At 43.4% G+C, this 24,087-nt stretch overlaps 1 protein-coding gene across 1 annotated transcript in view; it reads right to left on the bottom strand.

The window, feature by feature from the left end:
* The window catches only part of LOC104509110 (tetraspanin-4-like), a gene marked incomplete at its 3' end in the record, with an annotated part of 133,614 nt that overhangs the window by 3,390 nt on the left and 106,137 nt on the right, over positions 1-24,087 (bottom strand). The window contains exon 2 of the mRNA XM_010150944.1: positions 11,830-12,021. Within this exon, the coding sequence (XP_010149246.1) occupies positions 11,830-12,021 (192 nt within the window). The remainder of the gene's footprint in view (positions 1-11,829; positions 12,022-24,087) is intronic.

The following is a 24,087-nucleotide window of genomic DNA, read 5'->3' as shown; positions in this document are numbered from 1 at the left end:
GAGGTTCCTCTAAGCTATTACTGGTGGGAATTTGGTTTGATGCACTACAGATTATGGAAGCCATACAGTGAACCAAAATTAATATACACTGTAGAGAAAGTCAAACCCTAGGTAAGCAGGATTATGCTTTTTCTCCATAGATATTTTTTTTTTTAATTTAAATAAGACCTTCAGTTTTATGTTTCTTACTATTTTCATTAATTGACAAAAAGTACACGGTTATATCACAGGTAACTAACACGTATTAGTAACCCCACTGTGTGCAGACAGTAGAGACATGCCCTGTATCTTTAGCAGCAAAGGTAAATTCGGTGAGGTAACCTCAAGGCAGAGGGTTCAAATTCACCACCTGGCAAAAGGTACAAGTACTCGCACGTCAGCACATCTATCATTCCCCTCTAAAGAGCAGCCCTACCTGAATACAAACCACCACGTCAGAAAGTAAAAATCGAGGCTTCAGACGGAGCTGGCTGCAGAGCACAGCCTGCACACACCTGCACATCTTCTGATCCACCAGCCTAACGTGCACGGATGGACAACCTGCTCCTCTATTCCCACGGCACCTCCCAACACAAGGTCACTTTCCGTTCCATCCTCAGTATCACCCTCAAGGGAATGATGCCCAGTCTGGGGCCAGAACCAGCTTGGTCTATCCCATTCAAATTTAAGAGGGAGAAACATAAGCCCGGTGATGGCTCACAGCACCTGCTGGAAACTCTCACAGCTCCTTTTGGAATGAGCTCTCTCCCTGTGGTGATAAATACAGAGAAGAATAAAAATGAATTTTGCTTTGGTTCACTGGGGCTGCAGGCTGTTGGTATAATAAAGATTTATGCATGGAGAAACAACAATCCCAAAGCAAAGCATTCATGTAAAACTCCATAAAAGAAAGATTAATCTGACCTTGGACAGAGAGATGCTTTACCTGGCTACTTGTCAAACAGTGGGATGCAACCTAGTAGAGGTTCACTGAGGAGGTACCTACTGTGCAGCTTTTCATAAATCATACCTGGAATAACCCCACAGAAGTTTTGATGAGAAGGGAGGTAAGGTGACACCTTTCTGCCCAGCTACACCTGCTGACTTCCAACCCTTAGGAAAACTAAGGCCAGTTTCTCAGCACTCACCTTCATGTTCTACAAAGCCCGTGACCTTCCCATAGGTCCCCATTAGAGAAGCAGAGAAAAGGAAATACGAAATTGCTAAAAAGGCTAGCTCATAGCTATGCATCACCCTCCTGATCTACTAGATCTACCAGAGAAGAAGCGGTCCGAACTTGCAGATGGAGTTATGCCCATTGGAGCTGTACCAGATTGTGACCCACTAGTTTCAGTTCCCTTCATCCAGCCTCTTCGTATCGGTGGGAAAATCAAGAGCTGTTCCCTACATACATTATTTAAAGCACGTCTCCATCACAGCTCACTAAAGCAGAGCAACAAGTTAATGATGTTTTCTTCCCAAACAACAAGATTATCTGGTTTCTCAGATGCTGTAGGCACTTGTCTCCTTGCATGATGACTGAGCATCACACACTAATATGCAGGATTGGGTCTTTTGCTTCCCCACTAAACACGACATAACTGATGGCAAATTCAAGAATGCTGTGCTTAGACTGATCCCTGAAGTAATGCTTTTAGCTTGCTGGGAGCCTGTCTCAGAATAAGACAGTTAAGGTCTCAGTGTGTCATACCCTCTTCTCACCTTAGTTAATAACAGGAGACAGAAGTTTCTCGCAAAGCATTATCCAAATCCTCTTCAACGAACAGCAAGAAAGTCGTAGGAGGGCCCAAAAGCCAGTAATGTCTTTGGAAGAGCGACATATTCCAAAACAGTTTTAAAGTTCACGGCTTAGCAAATAATGTGTTTAGACCAAACAGCCTACACATTAGCATAACGTACCTAAGAAACTGGACAAACAGCTTCAACAGTCAGCCTGTGCTGCGCTCCGTCACAGAGAGCCTACACTGGTAATGTCTGCAAGGGGGACAGTTCTGTTCTGGCAGAGACACTATGAAGTAAAACACAGGAGCAGATAGGTTGCTCCTGTGAAAGTGCTCCAGCAAGCTAACTGCTCTTGGCCTGCAGCAGCTCCCAGGATGAAGATTTACAGGCAACCTTTCCCCAGTAACCCCAACTGAAGGTGTGATACAGTCAAACATTTTGCCTTTTCGTTAGGCTGGATTACCAAATCCTCACCGATCACTTCTCACGTCAGTATTACGTTTCACTTCCTCGTTAATAAGCCCCTCGGGCAGAAGAAATTACAGAGAATTCGTTGGGCTAACACTGTTGGTCTTCCAAGAGAACTCTAACTTCATAGCCTGGGAGGGATTTTAATTCGTCTGCCTGGTCCTAACGTATACACACGCAACTTCGGTCTTCAAGAATCGTCCAGCTCGGGCTGCTCGAAGAGAGTCTCTTAGAATGACAGACACACGTAGATTGGCAGTGGCCTCTGGGGCCATAAAACCAGAAATATTTTTATTGATTTTTGGATTGTAATTTCATATGAACAGAGATACTATCAAAAATTACATCACATTCTGCACATACCCTTCTCTGCAGGGGCAACATTTTGTCTTTAATGCTGAAGGTGTAAACAGTATCTCTCTTTTTTAAATAAATGAAGTCAAGCCCTTTACCTACAAATTCACAGAGCTCCATTAACGTCAAAAGAACTTAATGGATGTTATAGCAGCCATGTTTTACCCAAGCAGCCTGAGAATGACAAACTTGCCTTGCATTTAATATGCTTTGTAATTTTCCTGTTCCCTTATCATAAATTCTATTATTTATTTTGAAATAATATCTACTAGACTGAGTGGAGCTGCCTCATTACTGTGGTTGTCAGCGTCAAAACCTTACGTCTTCCCTGCAGAAGTGTAGCATCCCTGTGCCTCACCAAATTAAAACAGATGAATCAACAAACCATGCAAAAAGCCGAGTACCAACAGGGGTAACGCTGTCAGAGGTCCTGCAAGCTATAAAATTACTGCCGTATTTACTGCATATTCCACACTTTGGACAAAAATCAAGCCGCCTATGAAAAGCCAGAATCAATGGGAGAATTCCCACTGAGGTACTGGAAAACAAAACTCCAGGCACCGGAGATCAATCTGCTCTTTATAGGGGTCCTGTACCTGCTTGCTGGTACCAATGCTTGCCAACGTTGGCTCTGGCTTTCTAAGCACAGCAATATGAAGGTCATCCCCAAGCATTTTAAAAGTTTCCCAGAATAGCTTTTTTTAACTGTATACTGGTCCATGACTTCCACAGAATAAAAACTGATACGGTGCAGATTTTATCAGCGCTCAAAAGAAAAAAAAATTGACATTTTCTTTCACTTTTGAGAGCGTGTGTTTAATGTATCACTAGTTCTCACTACAAGTTTGATTTCACATCATTCCCCGAAGGCATTTGGAGCGGACATATTAATAGGAGTAGGAGCACTATGAAAGGTTCACTTTTTTTCTTTTTTCACTTTCTTTTATTTTCTTTTCCAAGGAGCTGAGCAAGGAGAGGAGAACAGAAGTGCAATGGGAATTGTACTTGCACCTTAGAAATCACTTCTCCTCCAGCCTGGAAGCCTTATACAGAAAGAGACAGAGTCATGAATGAGAAATGAAAGGACAGTGACCAGACAGTAACAACAACTGGGATTACTGTCAATAAAATCCTGGTGTATTGATCTACCCCATGAACTTTACAACAGAAGGGAAAGGGCAGCTTGCTTCCACCACTTTCCATCACGGTGGATTCTGATTCAGTATCAAAGTTCTTCCTGACACTCTGTTTGAATTCTTTCAGTTCCATACCATCGCTCTAACTTAACACCCTCTATAACACCATGCATGCTTCCTTTCTGCCTACAGTATTTAGACTCCTTGAGTATCTGTAGGCTTGTGTCCTCTCCCTGAGCCCTCTCTCTGCCATGCTGTGCATATTTAGCTCTTTCATGCTTCCTTGGAAGAAAATCTTTTTCTTTTTTTCCAGCATAAAAATGATAAGTTTGCTCATAAACTGTAAAAAGGCAGTAATGTAGATGAGCAAACCTATGAACAGAAACTTCATTATGAAAATGGCATGTATCTAAATTTGGTTAATCAGCTATTATTCTCTAAAAGCCTTAATAGTTCATTCATTGTGATTGTGACAAAGTCATCCAACGCTTTATGCCTGCTGGATATATAGTGCAGCTCTGTTTATGTATGGATTGTATTTTTTACGAACGTGCAAAAACCCCTGCTGATCAATAAGGCTCAGAGAAATCTGCAGTAATTATTTCTGGGAAGATATACAACATATGCAGTTTTAACACATTAACAGTGTTTCATTTTAGTCTGATTACTGCTTTCTGTTGGAATCATTCTGTCTTACTGAATTACTAAGTGAGAGCTGAGAGACTTGACATTCCCACACTGTATGTCACAGGATTTTAACTGGCATTTTGTAGCATTTCTAGTAATTTTCCATCTTCTCCAGTAACTGACTCAAAATCAATGAAGTGTCATCAAACATTAGCCACGTATCACACTCGCATCACAACGGTAGGTGGGTATAGACCCATTTCACAGATCACAGATTATTATTCCTTAGGACAAATAAAGGCCTGATTGGCTTTGGCTGTCTTTAAGGGCTGCTTAACCTCTTCTGCAAACCTAATGCAAAGGTGTGATCTGGTGTCAATCTATTTTAGTCAAAACAGAAACCCACCCTACCTGTGAAGTATGATGCAGCTGAAGAACTAAACCACAAGACTGCTTCTTACAAATCCCTGCGCCACTCCATTAATAAAGCAGTTGCTTGAGTCCATCTAACATAGCTAACAGAAACAGCAAACACAACTAAAAGCCTCTGGTTTGGGGTTAATCCAGTATTCTCCATCTATGGCAACAACATGCAAAGTTAATTAGTGTCTAAACCTACACCTCTTACTCAAGACTTTAACATCACCTGTGTACTTAGTAAATGGAGCTTCTTCCCTGAATCTGCCATCCCCAGGATATTTCTTGTCATCTGGAGTTCCAGCATGAAACTTGATCAGACAGCCTGGTGCCCTGAAAGGAGGAGGAGAGCAAAGCAAGTGGTCCCCGCACACTCTGCGTGGGGATCGAGCGCCTTGGCAGGGCTGGCTTCACATTCATGTTCACTGCGAACATCTGGCCGACCCCAAGTGCTGGGCAGACTGACAGAAGCTCCCCCAGGATTAGAGAAAATGACATGACCATGCTGTTACGCTGACGGGGAAAAAATTACACTGAAATTCTGCAGTTCTCCCTTTACACAGATTTGTGAACCCTAAGATAAGCTTGCAACGGGGCCTCACCTGCTAATTTTAACAGCAGAAAATGTCTCTCATTTCTAGGAGTCTCAAAACAGCATCTAGAAACTACACGGCATGTGGAAGTGAAGGAAACAGTGAGAAGCAGAAGGTCAAGAAGAGGAAAAAAAGAACAAGGCAGAGTAATTTGTCCATATTTAAATTCTACTGCTGGTTTTCTCCCCAGTTTGCTGTTCCCAAACGTGGTACAGAGAGGCTGCTGCATCACATACACATGGGCCAGTCTTGCAGCAGCTTAAAAAAATGAACAGCAAGTCAATTTGGTTTATCTAATTATGCCTTTTAGCTGGTGATGTTCTCTGACTGGGGAAGTGAAACGTCTATAGCATCAAATCAGCTATGGCTGCACCCTGTGTACGCATCACTGATTTACACAAACTGGCCTCCCTTTCTTCACCTCCAGTATTACATTTTTCTGAGGTTCAGGTAATTCTAATACTTAAATAACGTGCTAATGTTGCTGTTTAATTTAAGAAGCAGTGTTAAGGTGGCTAAAATAGCAAATGAATGATTAGGAATATAAGCACACGTGCTGCTTTGGTAAGCCCCTGGCCTTCCATTATCTTCCCAAGGAGATAATTTCATTGATAGGGGTGGAAAAAAAAAAAAAGTTATGCTCAAAAGCGACATGAATGTCTGGACTGGCAGGAAGCACACAGGTTACCCGTCCTTTACTTTCCAAATGGGAATAATTCTGTTGCCTACCAGATCGTGCAGGTGACCCCATGCCTGGAGCAAAAGTCCATCAAAATCAGTGGAAGTCAGTCTTCTTCAGACAACGAACATGTCTGTGTCCACTGCAAGCTCTGGCAGAAAACAGGCTTTCTTGGAAGTGTCACCTGACCACTGTGAAGTTCTGTGCTCTGCACTTCCACCGTGAGGTTCACCAGATTACTGAATTGTCCTGGTAGCCTGACGTGCAGTCAAGTATCCATGACCCACCTCAAATCCTTACAGAGAGTAGGAGGGCAGGATGAGGCTTGGTTTCTGGGTCCCTTTTAGAAATGGGTCAGAGCCAGGTTTCTTCTAAAGAAATTCTGGCACATAAGAGTATGCCAAGACAAAAAATGGCGTGAGGGAGCCTTTCCAGTTCTGGGCTCCTCAGCTCAAGAAGGACAAGGAGCTACTGGAGAGGGTCCAGCACAGGGCCACCAAGATGATGAAGGGCCTGGAGCACCTTCCACATGAGGAAAGGCTGAGGGAGCTGGGTCTGTTCAGCTGGAGAAGAGGAGGCTGAAGGGGAATCTTATCAGTGCTTATCAATATCTAAAGGGTGGGTGTCAGGAGGATGGGGCCAGGCTCTTCTCAGTGGTGCCCAGTGACAGGACTAGGGGCAATGGCCATAAACTAGAAAACACAAGGTTCAGCCTGAAGATGAGGAAACCCTTCTGCCCTGTGAGGGTGACAGAGCCCTGAACAGGCTGCCCAGAGCGGTGCTGGAGTCTCCTTCCCTGGAGACTTTCCAAAGCCCCTGGACTTGTTCCTGTGTGATCTACTCTAGGGGATCCTGCTCTAGCAATGGGGTTGGACTAGATGATGTCTAGAGGTCCCTTCCAACCCCCACCACCCCGTGAATCTATGAAGCTTGAGCCTCCCTAGACTGTCAGAGAAGCAGATGCTGCTAACACACAGCTAACAACTACTAGTTACTAGACTAATCAACCAGGAGTTAGGGACTCGGAAACAACGAGAGCTATTTAGACAAACAGATGAAGCCTTGATGTAAATTAGCATAGCTCCACTGACTCCTGCATGTGCCACTGTCACACTGTTTGACTGCCATAAAGCTGTGTCCTGGCAATACAAAAAAGAACGTGGACATTACGAAAAGATTCTTGTCTGAGAGGGTGGTTGGTCACTGGAACAGGCTCCACAGAGAAGTGGTCACAGCACCATGCCTGTCAGAGTTCAGGGAGCATCTGCATGACATTCTTAGTGATAAAGGTTGGGTTTAGGTAGTCCTCTGAGAATCAGGGAGATGTTCTCAATGTCTGTTAAGGGTCCCTTCAAATGAGGTATTTTATGATTCACAGCACACTAGTGGTATTGCATCAGTCTGTATTAGAAAAAATAAATACTACCCTATGAGGTAAGCCCTTCCTACACATTGAGCCCAGACTCAAGTCTAAAAACAAGACGGAAGGAAAACAGCTTTATTCTTCCCCTTCTCTGTTCCCAGGTTCTTTGTTTAACTGCTACTAGAGCTGAAGAAAAGAAGGGAGGAAGGGGAGGACTCAGACAGGTCCCATCCACACCTATGTTTCAGCATCAGCCAAGCAGAAGGAGCGAAACACTGAAAGGCAATGAGGAGCAGGTTCTTAATAATAAAGAGGAGGCAACAAAACTCGGGGAGCTTGGTGCTCAGGACTTACAGTCTAAAAAGGAAGGAAGTTAGGGCTTTCACGTGCAACACAGCACTACACAGAGAAGCGTTACACATGAGGTATAATGCTCTCGGGCTGGGCGTATGGTATCTCCCTGATCTTTGCACCACTCGCTGCTGTGGCTGCAGCCACCATTAACCTGATTTTGCTACTTGGATTGCTAAAAGAACACAAGCTTTTGTGCTAAGTTGGAATGAGAATCTATTGTTTGGTCCGAGGCATCAAATTACTGAGATGAAGTCATTCACGGGCTATTTCTTTCCCCTTTAGCTGCTTTGACATAAATTCCCTGTCACCAGTGGAGTTTCAGCTGTCAGCTCTCTGACTGGATCCAGTGACACTACTGAAAACAGTAGGGTTTATATTCTCCTCCTTTTCTTTCCACTCATTAACTTTTTCCTCATTTTCTTTATTGCCATTTCACTTACAGATGAGCTGGCTTAGTTCAGAAAACTCTGAACTTAGTTCAGAAAACAGCACAGTACAAAACATCATGGGCACTCATTCTCCCTTTGGACTACTCCACAAATAAGAGCCTTTTGATGTCTGGATAGTCATTCAGATACATACACGGTATTAGGTCTTTCTACAGCTGGTCCTGACCTAGTATCAAGGTTCAATTCTGATTGTATTCATTCCAGCAACTGTGATGAACTCCTTGCTTATTAACATGAGGTTCTCATTTAAATTGAGCTGAACACATAGATCTGCCTGTTAATGATTATTTTCTTTCCCCTTCTCTTTTTTTTTTTTTTTGGTACAAAGCTGAAACAATCAGGCTTATCCACAAATCAGGAATAAGAGGAAAGAGCATATCTAAGCCACCTTCTTATGCACTCCTTGATCTGATGGAACATACCCAAGCTTGGTGCTTCATAAGGCGGCAGCTGGCTTTGGGTAGTCGGAAAGGAATCACCATCTTCTCTCCTTCAAGCCCTTTCCCCTTTCTAATATATTCCTGTATGGGCAATACATGGTGAAGAATCACCTCCTTCAACTTAAGGCCTTTGTAGGCCTTTAGGGCCTAAGCAAGCAAGACTCAACCCCTAGCTCTTTAGATTGGATTATTGGCCATGCTGCACATCCCAACCAGGAGCAGAAGAACGTATTCTTTGTACCAAATCCTCAGTGGGGGGGAATCACAACATGAGAAGGTGCCTATGGTTCTTATTTCCTACCAGGACATGGGTTATTATTTAAGTTGCAAGTGTCTGGAAACATGACATCTATACATGTGTGCTGTAACAAACAAATATACATAAAAATCCTTCTCAAAGGGCCCAATACTGTTTTTTACCAGTGATTGTGATTTTCTGGACCAAAAGTAAGTTCCTATTTGCAAAAAACTGCATTAGACCATGTTCACATGCCCTTTCTAGCAGCTTCTCTGAATGTCCCATTCCTGGTTTAACTGAAGGTAACGCTGCAATTCGGCTGATCGTCTCAGCTGGGACAGCCTACAGCAAAGCCCACAGAAGCCAACTAATTGTGCCAATTAGGCACTTTCAACAAGATAAAAATTGAAAACTAACTTTGCTTTGGGATATTTAGCACTTGGACACAATACATACGATGAAACAAATAAAAATTTTCATTATTATTATGGAAACATGGACTAAATATGTCTTGAAGGTCATTGTAGCACATGGGACTGCTAGACATATTCTGCTGTAATCAGAGAAAGATGACAAAGGCATTGAGTTGAAATTTAGACTATTTGGGTTTGCTTCATAGCTCTCCCACAATCTCCCAGTGCAACCTATGCAAGGCACTTAGTTTCACTGTGCTGCAGCTCCCCATCTGTCTAATGAGGATGATAATACATTCCATTTGTCTTATCTATTTAGATAGTAAGCTCTACTGGTCAAGGACCTCCTCCTCTTACCAGGAGTTTTATTCAGAATGAGCATCCGGATTTCATGGGCTGCCTACAGGGGATACTCTAATACAGATAATAAATAGCATAATCCATCATGGTTTAATGCCTAGAGCAGAGATTTTTAACCTGGACTGTCCGCGGAATAATGACCTTTTTCAGTGAAGGCATACAAATGCAGATTTCTGCTAAACATGTATGAAAGGCACTGAATTCAGGTAATTTAGCTCCACAAACATAGATCTTAAGCAATTAGCTTAAAAGACAGTATTTACACAGACACATAGGGATCAGCTAGGTCAACATTGGAGCATCCAAGAGAGAAAAGTACTTCATCAGACATAACTTTCTTTAGCACAGAGCAATGGCATGTGCACATGTACACACAGCACCTGTCTGAAGTCAGTGGGATGATCAAGTCATCATAACTGATCATGCTAGAGTGGTGCAGCGAGCTGGTGCCTCGTCTTCTGCAAGGACCTGCCCTTCCCTGAACAGGACACCCATTGCAATGGGGTTAAGAGCAGTCAAGCTAAATGTTTTGCTAAAATTCATGAAGATGATGGATACGGCTCATAGCTCTGATGGACATTAGACCTGTAACACATTTGAAAAGGTGAAGGGAGCAAAAGCAGGTTCTTAATTCTGTTTCTAGATAGCCTAAAGAGATTCGGAGTACAGCTAGGTGATCCTGCAAGGCAGGATTAAATACCTATGAAAAAAAATCAGTCAAAGTCCATAAACTACTATTCTCAAGTCACACTCTTAGTTTATTACCTCTGTCACCTGTTCAGGACAGTGACCCAACCGACCAGAAGAAAACTTGTCATGTTTTAATTACAGCTGAGTTTGTAGCACAGGGACCTTTGTTATACAATCCTGAACAACAAGAACAGCAAAAATGTCAAAGGAACCTTACTGAAGCAAGAAAACATCGTTTGCCTGCTTCACTCATCAATTTGCATCTACATTCAGATGCAAGATGACACACACCAGGTTGTATACTTATTTCAAGAAATGCTAGTTGCTCTGATTTCCCTAGGGAAATCTCATGATGGAAAAGTTTATCTTCTTCCACGCTGTAGCTGGAGCAAGGAAGAATCATTGTAAATATCCATTCTTTGTTCACCAAGATCTGAGAATGGCAGCTGCACAACTCACCCCAGCTGTGTATTTTCGCAGAACACATAGGATGGTTGAGGTTTCCTTTTAATTTCTTTTTTTCATGCTCCATTTTACATTTTCATATTATTCTATTCCTCTGGATGCACAGAAATGGGAATGGGCCTGTTTCTTAAGAGATTAATGAGGCATTGTCCTGGCTATACATTGCCACTGAGTAAAGAACATCTGCCAGCTCCTTAGTTGGTGGACACAAGGTAAGTCCCTTCAAGCCAGTAAAACTGTGAAACCTGAGGCTACCTACTCTATTCAGAGTGCTAAGATGGATCATTCCAGGCTATTGCACACAGCTGTGCAAAAATCTCTACAAATTAAACTTTACTTATGCATTCAACTGCCTTTCTCCACCTGTCCTCTGCTACTTAAAACACTTTGTGTGTCCTCCTTTCTTTCAAAACAAAGTGGCAAATGCCAAAGGTGAGCAATTTGTGTAATTTATACTGAACAGCACAGATCTTTCTATCCAGAACTTCAGATCATCAGTCCTGCTAGGGTAAACATTTGGAGTAGATAGCTACCAAAGCTGGAAAAAAGAAACCCACCAACCTCAAGGGTACACTGCAAAAGGTGTCTTCACAAACCTCTCCCTCTTCTCTGAAGAGTTCAAGGAAGCCCACACTACCACTAGCCCTTTCCTTCTTGCAGGTCTTATCCTTCAAGGACAGGTTAAAAGCAGAGTCAGGAATGATCTAACAGCACCTCAGAGCTATCAAAGACAGATTCAAACATGACCCACATCTCAACCATGTCACAAGGGCCACTTCTGTTGAAATACAAGACACTGTGTAACACAGAATCACAGAATGCTTTGGGTTGGAAAGGAACTTAAAGCTCATCCAGTTCCAACCCCCCTGCCATGGGCAGAGACACCTTCCACTAGACCAGGTTGCTCCAAGCCTCATCCAGCCTGGCCTTGGACACTCCCAGGGATGGGGCATCCACAGCTTCTCTGGGCAACCTGTCCCAGTGCCTCACCACATGCATTGAAAAAGGACCAGCACCTTAAGACAGCAAACACTGCAAGGGCATAGTGGCTTAATACTCACACTCAGCAGGAGGCACTTGTTCTCTTTGATGGCACCTATGCAGCCCACGAAGCCAATGATCATGACAAATGTTCCTGTGACGATCAGTAGGTTGGCAGCCGACAAGGATGGGAAAGAAGAGGAGAGGGTGGCAAAGTTCCCTTGGGTAACAGCCAGCCAGATGCCTACTCCAAGGATTCCACAGCCTCCCAACTGGAAACATAAAGAAAAACAAAGAACCTCAGTTATTGTATCCAAGCAACCCCAGATATTAATCCATATTAATATGGCAGTAATATAACAGCTCTGTGGGGGTAAACCAAGCAGTCACACCAAATAAGAAATGATCTCTCCCTATGGCACTTTCAGTGGGAAAACAAAGGAGAAAGAAAAAAAATATAGACATCAGTAAGATGCAACACTCAAGAAGACCACCCAGATTTCCTAAATCCAAGACACAAATTAAAATACCAGGTCTCTTCCTCCCCAGTGAAAGAGCAGACAATAAGGAGAAATTCCTAAGGATTCAGATCTCAAGGGACTGAAAAAAGTCTCTATCCTATCTAGGTACAACAGAGAGCTGCCCAGAATGGCCAGAGCACTTTCCAACCCCTGCTCTTCCCATCCCAATACACTGTCTCCTATCCCTGGCAAAAGCCATAAACTAATGTTGCCTGAGCATCCCCTGGTAGGACACCTCACTCTTCTTAGTTCCTGCCCGAGGTCTAGCCTCCCTTGGAAGTGAGAGAATATTTAGAGAGTGTAAAGAGGCCAGAGAGGGAGGGAGAATCCTCACGTAATATTAACATAAACAATCACATGTTTACTCCTAATATGGCCACTGGTTTGGTAATTCAATCCTCAGAGGAGGACTCGGCTGGTTTAGGAAAAGTTTGAGAGGGGAGCAGTAGTACAGGCTTCCCAGGCATGTGAGCAAGGAGAAGGGAGAATGTCAGTGCAGGCAGCAGCCACCACAAAAACATAAAAGTTATAATTATTATATACACAAGGAACTTTTAAAAAATGCAAACATTTATAAGCATGCTGCTTATAATGGCAAGAAAGCCTGCAGAATTATAACAATCTGAGTAAAGCTGAGCAATTAAATAGAATTAAACCAAAGGGGATTTTGCATTATTATATAGTCACACAGCAGAGCATCACTTAGGTTTCTTTCTTCCCTGCTCTCCCTTTAAAATAACCAATTTTTATTCAGTTTTATAATTGCACTTTATTATTCAAATCAATTAAAGGCTAGGAAAGAAACTGTGTTCATAGAGTAGGCAGCCAGACAGAGGAGCATATCAATTAAATGTCTGCATAAAGTGGGTGAATGTAAGGCAGCTCATGAACCAGGGAAGCAAAAAGACAGAGCTAATCCTGGGGCAGAGCTAAGTCTCAGAAATAAAACACACAAGAGAAACACAAAAGCTAAAGCAATTTCAAGCAATTTCTCAGTACTAATTCCGGAGGTTGGCTCTGAATGCCGCCGAATTCCCCTTCAATAAGGGACAATGAAGGTGGCTGTGTCTCAAGGCAGGACTCCTCACCTCAGTAGCAAACCAGTTTATTTTGCTCAGAACCAAGGAGCCAAACTACACCGCGTTATAATGTACCTCAGCTGCGTGAACCTGCGTGTCTCCACGGAGAGGAGGCAGGCTTCAGGACACAGGGACTCTAATCATTTCATTCCGCAGCCTTTTGATAGACAGGCATCCCATATCACCATATTTATCCTTTTGCAAAGTTCCCTCCACAAGCACCAGGAAGGGACAGTCCGTGTCCTGCCCACATACCCTGGAAATACCTCCCCTCCACAGCCACTTATGGGCCATGGTCTGTGATGATCCAAGGACAACCAGGGGAGAGGAGGGGAGAGAACACTTAAAGAAAAGAACCCATAGAAAATCATTTAGGGTAACTGAGGGGATATAAACAAAAGTAATCAACATGGCCCAAGAAAAAAAAAGAAGTAATAAATTCCCTAAAAGAGGAATAAAACCCTGAAAGTCCCCAGGACTATAAAACAGCATCGAAGGAGAGGTGGCAGACACCCAAGTTAAAACCGCACCGGCCAGAACACTGAAGCACAGGCAGGAACAGCACTAAACCAGCCGAGGAGCAGGATGGGAATCACAGCCGCACCTCTGCCCCCCAGCTTGGTGGATGTTCTGCCCCCAAATCAGCCTTGGAGCCACAGGCACAGAGAGGCCACACAAACGGCCCAATTAAGCCTAACGAAGGCAGACGCCCAGCAGCGGCAGAGGCATCACCTTGCCATACGTTTAGCTATTGCCTTCAGTGCTTTGTTCCGAAGCAATTCAACAGCACCAATAAGAGGCAGCTCACTTTATGAACTCTCGTGCTCTCCGCGTTGCTAGGCTGAGCGATGCCAACACCAACAACTACCACTGGTATTACGGGAGGTGGGCCTCGCCGAGGGCACTGCTGTGTTCGGTAAACCTGCTTGCCTGCTCCTCCATCACCCATCACATTCTTTATGACGTACAATACATAATACTTCAGAATCCAGCATCTTCTCCCTCCAAAGTCATCCTTGGCTGTAGAAACTGCGAATTCACCAGTGGCACAAAACATCCTAAACCTGGGAGATGTTTTGTGCAAAACGCTGTGGCTGTACCCACTTAGGTCAGTTGGTCAGCAGGAGTGTCTCACTGCATCACCCTTGATTCAGAGACACTCTAACACACATCAGGCTCTCTAGCAGCTCATTATCTTCCTACCCTGAAGAGAGAACGCACAGCTCTTCCTTAGGTTGATTAACCCGACCCTGGAATGCACAGAGGGATCCTTTGAGCGTTAAACCCTCTGGCTCGAACTGGATTTCACAAAGTGCCACTTCGGAAACGCCAGCACATGCTACTGAGGGCTGCTCCACCTTGGTTCAGCCCCGTTACGTTTCCCACACCAGAACGTCCCCTCACGGTTCCTGAATAAAGGTCACTAAGCTGTCACACTGGGCCCTGAGAAGCTGCCCTAAGTCTGGTCTCACAGGCTCTCTCAAACCCCCTTTCCACCGAGGGGTGAAGCACGCCTGGAAGTCTCCAGCCAACGACCATCGTAACATTCAACTGCAGGAAACGCTTAAGGGAACCAAGACCCACCAAAACAGCCACAAAACCTTTCAAACAGCAGCAGAATACTTTCTGTTCCCAAACATTCAAAACATTCACTTCTCACCCTCCCACACCTCCATTCTGAACTGAACAGCAGTGTAATTCCCACTCTAAGATCCAGGCATCAGAGGGATCAAGTTGATTTATTCTGGATCAGAGCGAAGGGAAAGCTGTTGTGGTTGGCTCTATTTTGCATTTCTGTTTTGATTTCTTTATCTTGGCATAGAAGGAACTGTGAAGTTACGGATAATTTTACTTAGTTATTTACGACGTTCCCTTTCCTCCACTTTTTCTCCCCATACCCCACCCCAACCCCCAGACCCTGTTTGTGCCAGTCAGAAGAGTGATGAGTCGATAAGTCCTGACAGCTTCCAGGGCTTGCCAGAACGTGAAATTAAACAAACTCAAACCCATTAACAGGGCTACTCTTGACAATTTGGGGCCTTCCATGCAAACAGCAAAGCTGTCAGGGGTAAAAGAGAAAACGTCAAAACTAAATTATTAGTGAGAAGCCTACAGCTTCAGCCCGAGCTATTGGCAGTCAAAGATGAGTCTGTATTGACTCCATGTGGTGAACGTAGGGTTGACTTTGTAAAATAAACCAAAAAAAAAAACCCCACAACGCCAAACACCCCTCAAAGACGTCAGGCTACTGACACCAGCATGTTTTTATTCCCTCTGTGTTTAACACACGATTTGACTAACTGTTCATGATAATCCACCCTCTCGCAAGCAAAGCAGCTCGCAGCAAAACCTGAACCAAAATGCATCTTCCTTGAATATTTCCCCCCACTCCCCACCCCCCATAAATGCGGCATTTCTTTGTAAAATGCAAGAAGGCTCTGGGAAGACCTTACAGCACCTTCCAGTACCTGAAAGGGCTACAAGGAAGCTGGGGGGGACTTTTTACAAGGGCCTGTAGTGACAGGACAAGGGGTAACGGGTTTAAAATGAAAGTGGGGAGATTCCGATTAGATATCAGGAAGAAATTCTTCCCGGAGAGGGTGGGGAGGCGCTGGGACAGGTTGCCCAGAGAAGCTGTGGATGCCCCATCCCTGGAAGTGTCCAAGGCCAGGCTGGATGAGGCTTGGAGCAACCTGGTCTAGTGGAAGGTGTCCCTGCCCATGGCAGGGGGGTTGGAACTGGATGGTCTTTAAGGTCCCTTCCCCCCCAAACCATTCTATGATTCTAAAATCTTTTATTCTAAGGCCAAAACCAGAAGAGATAGTGTCATAGCCCAAGAATTAGGAGATTTAAATGTCTGTTCCAGGACAGATGTAAATCTGGGACGGGCCATTTAGCATGTCTCTGCCTCGGCTGCAGAATCATAAATACAAAGACACTAGTAGTGGGTTCTTTGCAAGCCCTGAATTTTGCAATTGGCTGTAGAAGCAGCAGCTTGTTCTACTCAAGACAAATTGCTCAAAGTCATTTATACAGCCGAGTAAAGCAGTAAAGCGGGTGGCTTACTCTAGAAGGATAGATTCAGTCTGTCTCCTTCCCCAAGAGATAGAGAGACACATGTGCAGTCGGTCTCTTGCGGAAAAACTGCCTACGGAATTAGATCCTCCAAATTGTTCTAATGGGCTAGAAAATAAATTATTCAGACTTCAGTGCATACATTTAGAAATGATCTTACAGTATGGTAAACAAAGTAAACCCGAACAGCCCCAGATATATGCATGTTGTTGGAGAAAATAATTCTGAAGTTACAGCTACACACTCGAAATACTGCAGGAGAAATGGCCTCATTGTTCACGATAATAGTGTTGTGTCTTAAAGTGGGTTGTTTTATTGGGTTTATTGCACAGAAAATGCATCTAATTGAGGCTTCTCATACTGTATCTGATTAGGATCTACCCATCACACTTTCACATTTAGATTAAAAAAATAATACCTCATATATTAAAAAACCCACTGATAACAGAATCCAAGGGGAAGGTATGACCAGCTGTTCTGTTTTTAAACTAACTTAGATGGAGGGTTTTTCCTCCCACAGTCTCCACATATTTAAACTAGAAGGGCTTTCTCAAACCCACTTGCCATCCAGTTACTCTTGTTTGAACATGCTTCCCCCTCTAACAATAGAGTAGGCCTATACAATGGAAAAATCAAAACCTAAGTATTAATAATAGCGATGTGATCATTATCCAGTAAATGTTCTTGGAATATAAGGCACGTTTAGATTACTGTTCCTTTCAGCTACACACACAGAGAAGGTGGAAATGGGATACATCGATACACTGACATGATCAACTGAATCAAGAATCTTACGTGGAAAAAAGCCAGGATGACTGAATTCGCAGATGGTGTCCCACCACATGGATGGACACTTTAGCAGAGCTCATGGGACACATACTAGCAGTACCACCTCAGTGTAGCACAAGCTGCATTTCTTTTGCTAGTCAGAGGTCTGAAATTTAACAAATATGGGATGGTATACAAAAATTTAACAAATAAAGGATGGTATAATAATTAATCCCTTTGTGGCTCTGATTTTTGAAAGTTAAATGGAGTAGTAAACAGGGAACTGAAGCACATTTCTACCCTTAGTGTATGGAGGCTTCAGTTCCTTCAACTGAAGGGCAAGCACAAACCTCATCCAAACTGGTCATGATCTGAGCTGTGTCCTTTTAGCAACAGTTTTAAAAGAACTAGGAGAAAATACTTGAAAAAAAGATTCATTGTCAGGGACCACATTCCTGGGAGTGAAAAGACTGGAACAGTAGCAGTCCATAAATGTCAATGTGGGATGGGAAAGGTGAATAGAGGATCATTATTCATTTTTCTTGAGATAAAAAAAGCTAGAGGTTATTTGGTCTGCAGGTTGAAAACCAATAAAAGCAAGTACTTTTTCACAAAACATTTAATTAAATTCTGGAATTCACTGCCACAGAGTTTTGTGGATGTCAAAATACAAGCAGGTTCAAAAGGGGATTACACAAATCAAAGAAGGGCAAGGTATCCTAGCATTTATTAAAAACTGTATTTTGCATACAGCCCTGGCAGGGAAAGACCTTAAGCCATAAATTGCAGCATCTGGTAAAAATATCCTTTGTTACCTCTCCTTTTTCCTTATATTCTTTCTAATCATCCCTGAGTGACAATGACCAAAAAAGGGTACTCAGCTAGATGAAACTCTCTCAACATTTTGGGCATTTGGATGTCCTCCTTACTTCACCCTCCTCCCCTCCCCAGTTCTATTGTTCACTTCGGCTTGATTTTTTTTTTCTTGCTTACTTTACCTGGCATCAGCCTATTTCCAGCGACAGGGTTATAGATACAGACAATAATCAAAGAGTTAAGTCCCTGTTTCTCCTCACCTCTTGCTTTTGTACCATTGAAAGCGAATCTTATTTCAAACCAAAATTTATAAATCTGCTGTGTAGTTAGCAGCTAATTAAAAACCTCTCTCTCTCCCATGGATCCACTGGACCTGGAAAAGTTGTTTTTCTTTTCTAGTGGGCATAGGGATCCTACCCAGACTTTTCTCTCTAAGCCTTAGCAAACCTGAAGAAAAGACCTGCTAACCTCTACATAGATTTTTTGCCATTTCATATAGAACAGTTGCAGGAAAATCCTAGAACTTGTATGCTCACGTAACAGACCCTTGTGTTGCTGCCATCAATAGTGAAACTAGAAACAACACAGCGCTTATGCTATGGTACATTTTAAAATAAGGAGGAAGCAAATCTTAAGCTGCATTTCTGAAGATACCTCCACCACTTCAGCTCTTCACACACTTGCTTCTCCTCTACAGTGCTGTCTCCTGCTCTTGCAGCCACGGCCCAGCTTTCCAGTATCGCTTATGGAATTTGGGCAGCTGCCAGCAAATTTTCAACTGTCGTCACTCCACAGCATTTGAGCTGTCTCATAATTTGCATCCAAAAAAAAAATATCATTGAGAACTGGGCTTGCATATCCTCTAGATCATTGTAGAAAGTCTTCCCGATTTCCCACGGTGGGGACTAAGCAGCCTTTCAAAGCCTGGCTGAACGCAAGCACGTCCTTTCCACCTCACACCCACCCGCACATCTTTACATCTTTAGCACCTTGACTTGGCTGGCTGAGTCAGCACAACTCTCTAAACAAGTCTTTTCAGAGAAGGGTAAGGGGAAAAAAGTCTCCAGTTTACTGAGTCTTGGGATAGACCCTGAAAGTCTGTTGAGGCTTGGTATTTGAACAGTAGGGCACATCATGGCTTTATATACTAGGAAGAAAAGAAGAAAACCCAACCCACGCCTGCAGTCCGTAAAAGGGAACGACTCAGGAAATCCTAATTCAGATGGGCTCTCTGTTGTTTCTCAGACATGTCTGGTCCAACTCTAATGAGTGGCAGTTCCACTCCGCACATAGACATTATCCCACACAAATTACACACCACAAACAGATGCTTCTCCACTCCCAGACTCAACGCTTTTTTTTAGAACAACATCCATTCACTATTCTCTCAAGCCAAAATTGTATTTTGTTCTGGTGTCATTTAATTCTACTTTTGAACTCTTTCACTAATATCTCTAGGACTCATAGGAAGATGCTTTAAAAGAACGCAACTGAGTAAACCACAAAATGTTTTAAATTCCAATCTCTTCAGCAGTGCAGATAATCTGTTAAAAAGTAAAATCTATAAAAAACTAGGTTTTGGCCTTGCCATCCCATATACTTTCTGTTTTAACTAAGAATACGTTTCAAAACCAAAAATCTCATAGAGTCGTAGAATCACAGAATGGTTTGGGTTGGAAGGGATCATCTAGTTCCACCCCCCCTGCCATGGGCAGGGACACCTTCCACTAGACCAGGTTGCTCCAAGCCTCATCCAGCCTGGCCTTGGACACTTCCATGGATGGGGCATCCACAGCTTCTCTGGGCAACCTGTCCCAGTGCCTCCCCACCCTCTCCAGGAAGAACTTCTTCTTGATATCTAATCTAAACCTCCCCACTTTCAATTTACATCCATTAACCCTTGTCCTGTCACTACAGGCCCTTGTAAAAAGTGCCCCCCAGCTGCCTTGTAGCCCCTTCAGGTACTGGAAGGTGCTATAAGGTCTCCCCGGAGCCTTCTCTTCTCCAGGCTGAACAAGCCCAATTCTCTCAGCCTGTCCCCATAGCAGAGGTGCCTACATTCCCTGCTGGTGACAACAAGCATCACCAATCAGTCACCACCCTGCTCAACAACAGCCAAGGATCTGGCCTCAGTGTCAAGACTTTTTCTTATGAACTGATTAACATGCAAACTGTCTCTCCTTTACAAGCCACTGCCTTGTCAGTGGAGCAACGCAGGGTGTAAAGCTCAGCGTTATTTCAAACTAGACATGACACATCATCTTCCATGGGCCTGAACTCGATACCCTGCATGACAGGCAAGCAACCGTTACACACACACGGGTAGCTGAGGGCTGCAATCCTAACCCGTATCCTGCCCGCCAGCACGACCTCCTGGGATTCCTACCCTCACTGCGCTCTGCTGCACTGCAATCTTGCCACAGGTTCAAAGAAACACACTTCAGTTGCGCATCTTGATGCTTTCCTTCCTTTTAGACATTTCTCTCCTACGAATAGGCTTTGGTTTAGGAAATTTCACCCAGTGTGTGAGCCTGAAGAATACCAGCAACATTTTTATCAAGCCTAGAAAGCCTACACACAGGACTTTGGAGCAGTGTGTGGGTAAAGAAGCATCACAAGAGGGGCACTCATTTCCAGTGTCAATAAGGGAAACATAAAATGCTGCTTTTTCAGACCCTGGTAAGGATTGAGCCTCAAGAGCTAAGTCTTCAGAAATTCATTATTCTTCCCCAGTGGAGTTCCACCACTAAACTGCAGTCCCATACAACTAAAGTAAATTTTGGGACAACTGAAGATGTCAAAAGACAGAATATCACGCTGACACCTTGCTAATGGAAAAGTGAATAAAAAGTCATTTAGTTAATCCCCGCTGTTTTATAGGCACCATTCTCCTACGCATTTGCTCCTCTAAATCATAGTTATCTATCAACTACAGTTACAAAAGAACAGAACTACAGCATTTATGAGTTAATACACCCCATCTAAAAATGGTATTTTCCCTTCAGAGCCTCCAATTAATTGAAATACTTCAACGTGTGCTCAATCGCAACCTTACCCGGCAAAGCATTTAAGGCATGTGCTTAACAGCCACTGACTTTAATTAGTCACTTCTGTAGTACACTTAATTGCCCCAAACTGCAAAGTCATATCACTGAGGATGCAAAAACGGAACAGGTGAGGATGACCTATTAAGGCAACATTGCTGATAAAAGATTAAACATCATCACAGAATATTTAAAAATGGTGATTATCACCGTCACAAGCATCTAATTTGGAAACTTGCCTAAATTTTAATTCAAAATAAAGATTATGAGTAAAGTACGCAGCTAATGACAGCTCACTGAAATGCAGAGCAAATGCACGAGTTAGAAGAGGGAAAGGGATGGATATACAACAACGAAAAGAATACATCAGTTTTCATGTTCTAGTTTTAACTGCTGCCAAACTGAAAGTGTTAAAGCTTTTTCATCTGCTCCTCAAATGTCATTTCTAAATCCACCTGGGATGACTGTCATGAAATCGATACAGTTGTAAAGAAGAACACATGCATGAGATGTAGAATCAGGATCCAACAAATGAAGTTAAATTTTTTACAGAAGAAACAGAGATGGAAAAAAAACCTCTGTGTGTTCTGGAGTCCCTTTTCTGGCCCATTCATAAAACAATACACAACTTTTTCAGTGACTTTGTAGAATGAACTGGCAAAAGACCAGGTCTGGAGCTCTAGATGGATTTTGGTCACATACACAGCACTGAACGCTGAAAACAATGGAAGCAGATAAAATAGTAAAATTTAGTCTTTTACATAATATAAAAACTGTAATTTCTGTAAAGGAGATTGTTAACAGATTGTTAACCTAAACCATTTGATGAGATGCTGAGACTGGTGGTAATGATGATCAAGTAACAACTCCAGAGGCCACAGCACAGCTCCCTGGTCTACCACAAGTTGCTTGCATTGGATAAAATGCAGATTATTTGGTGTCTTTGGTGCTTTTACCTCCCTTGGAGGCATTGGATGGGTTTAGAGTAAGAGGTAGTGAAATAGTAGGATAATAGGGTTATATAAAAACCAAAAGATAACTAAAGAGGTTTCTTGAGGAGTACGAAGATGACAGAGATGGCCTTTGTATTTCACATTGCTCAAAAAGTTTCTTAAAACATGTGCTAACAGGCACAGTCTGCAGAAGAATAAAATGAAAACCATTTTTACGTTGCATGTTTAATCCATCCACAGAGGTATGTAGATAGCACAAGGCTGGTTGCTATAGAAACGTCCATAGTGAATATAGATACCATAGCTGAAACACAAAATTAGTTGTGTATCTCAAAAAGAAAACTGCTGATACTGTGAAAAAAAAAAAAATTACGACAGCTAAAGCTGATCTCCTCTCTCACAAAAGCCTCAAAAAAATCTAAGTCTTGACTATACAAACCAGGATTTGATTAGTCTGAATAAAGAATGTTCTGCAATGGACCCTGGAAGAAACTGAGCTGAGTCAGATCACAAGAGTCTCTGGTTTCAGCCCTGGAATGGGGGCAGGTGGCTTCTACCAACGCGTTTGGCTCTTTCCATCCTGAGGTTGATTTCAAGAACATCCTTCCCCCAGGTCCCAAATTGTGCCGATGTACTGTGATAATGGTTAACTTCCCTGATGGATACCTTTTCAAAGAGAAATGGGTTTTTCTTTGCAAACGTATGGTCTACACGACACACACGTCTCCTCCAACTCCTTCAGCCACAGTGCAGCTATGCCACATTCTCGCCTCCCACTCACTTTTCTCAAGTTCACTCAGCAGCCAGTAACAGTGTCACCAGGGTGCAAGGGTCACCACCAAACACTGCTCGGACACCCACCAGGGGCCAGAGAGGGCTGGGGGCGAGGGTCAGTGCGAAGGCCAGCACCACAGCACGCCTCCCCTGGGTCCCATCATCGATGCTGTGCCTGTGACCTGCCCTTCCTCTCCCGGGGCTGGCAACACCTGGAGTCCTCTCAAGGAGAGACAAATCTTCCCTATCGCAGGAAGTCCGTTCCCACTATTCTCCAACGCCACCTCCAAAAAGCATGGGAGACTCAGGCTAATTCCTGGCACACCCTACTCCCTCCTTCAGGGCTCAAGCCCTGCTCAGGAATCAAGCCCATTCCCAGCCAGGACAGGAAGGTTTTGGGAAGCTGTAGGACAGCTCCTAGAAAGCTGTGGACCAGGACTCCAGCACAACCCTCTTCTGTGGATGAGTCACAAGCACGACAACCTCCTATTGGTATTTATCAAGAGGCTCTTCATGCTTCCAGTACAGCTAAATGCTTTCCAGTCCCTATCACAGCACTGCAGCACCAATGAATGGGAGTGAACACACAATGGAACCTCAGTGTTTGGAATAAAATTAACTAGAAAGCAACTGGAGTACGAGGTGGGGGTGCTGAGGCCTCACAAATAAAACTGTGCAACGTAAGACTGGTGCAGATCCTCCAACACCATTTCCCACCCTCTCCTTTTATCTTTATTTTCCCTCCCCACCCTTCACATTTCACAGTGAAAACCTCTTGATTACTAGGATGGCACTTAACCCCTCAATTGCCATAGGAGCTCACATGCCAGATGAATACTCATCATCTCAACATTCTTTCCTGCAGTAAAACAAGCCAACAAACACCAAAACCAACTGGGGTATCCAAAATACAAATGCAAACATAATTCCATGGAGGACAGCTAAGCATGCCAGCCACAGCAACACTAATGACAAAACGTGAAATACATCATGACACCGTAAGACCTTCCTTTTCTGAGGGTTAGCTTTCCACGGAGATGCGTACACCACAACTGCCTTTGAATGAGAAGTATTTTTTACACAGTCCCATCAATAAGCAGCTCGCACGGTTGTAGGAAGCATTTCTACCACATTCAGTATTGACCCCCTGGTCGATAACAGACCTGTGAGCAATAATCATACCCTAATAACAAGCAGCCTCACATCACAAAGGTCATCATCTTTCACTGAACACCATCATAAAGCTGAACAAAATGCACTCTGAATCTTTTATGGATTTCTTTTAATGGATTGCTAATAATATTTGTA

The sequence above is a fragment of the Eurypyga helias genome, unplaced genomic scaffold (assembly GCF_000690775.1).
Source record: "Eurypyga helias isolate BGI_N326 unplaced genomic scaffold, ASM69077v1 scaffold6614, whole genome shotgun sequence".
Taxonomy (NCBI): domain Eukaryota; kingdom Metazoa; phylum Chordata; class Aves; order Eurypygiformes; family Eurypygidae; genus Eurypyga; species Eurypyga helias.
The sequence above is the reverse complement of the archived record's forward strand: the minus strand, read 5'-3'. Positions and strand labels throughout refer to the sequence as shown.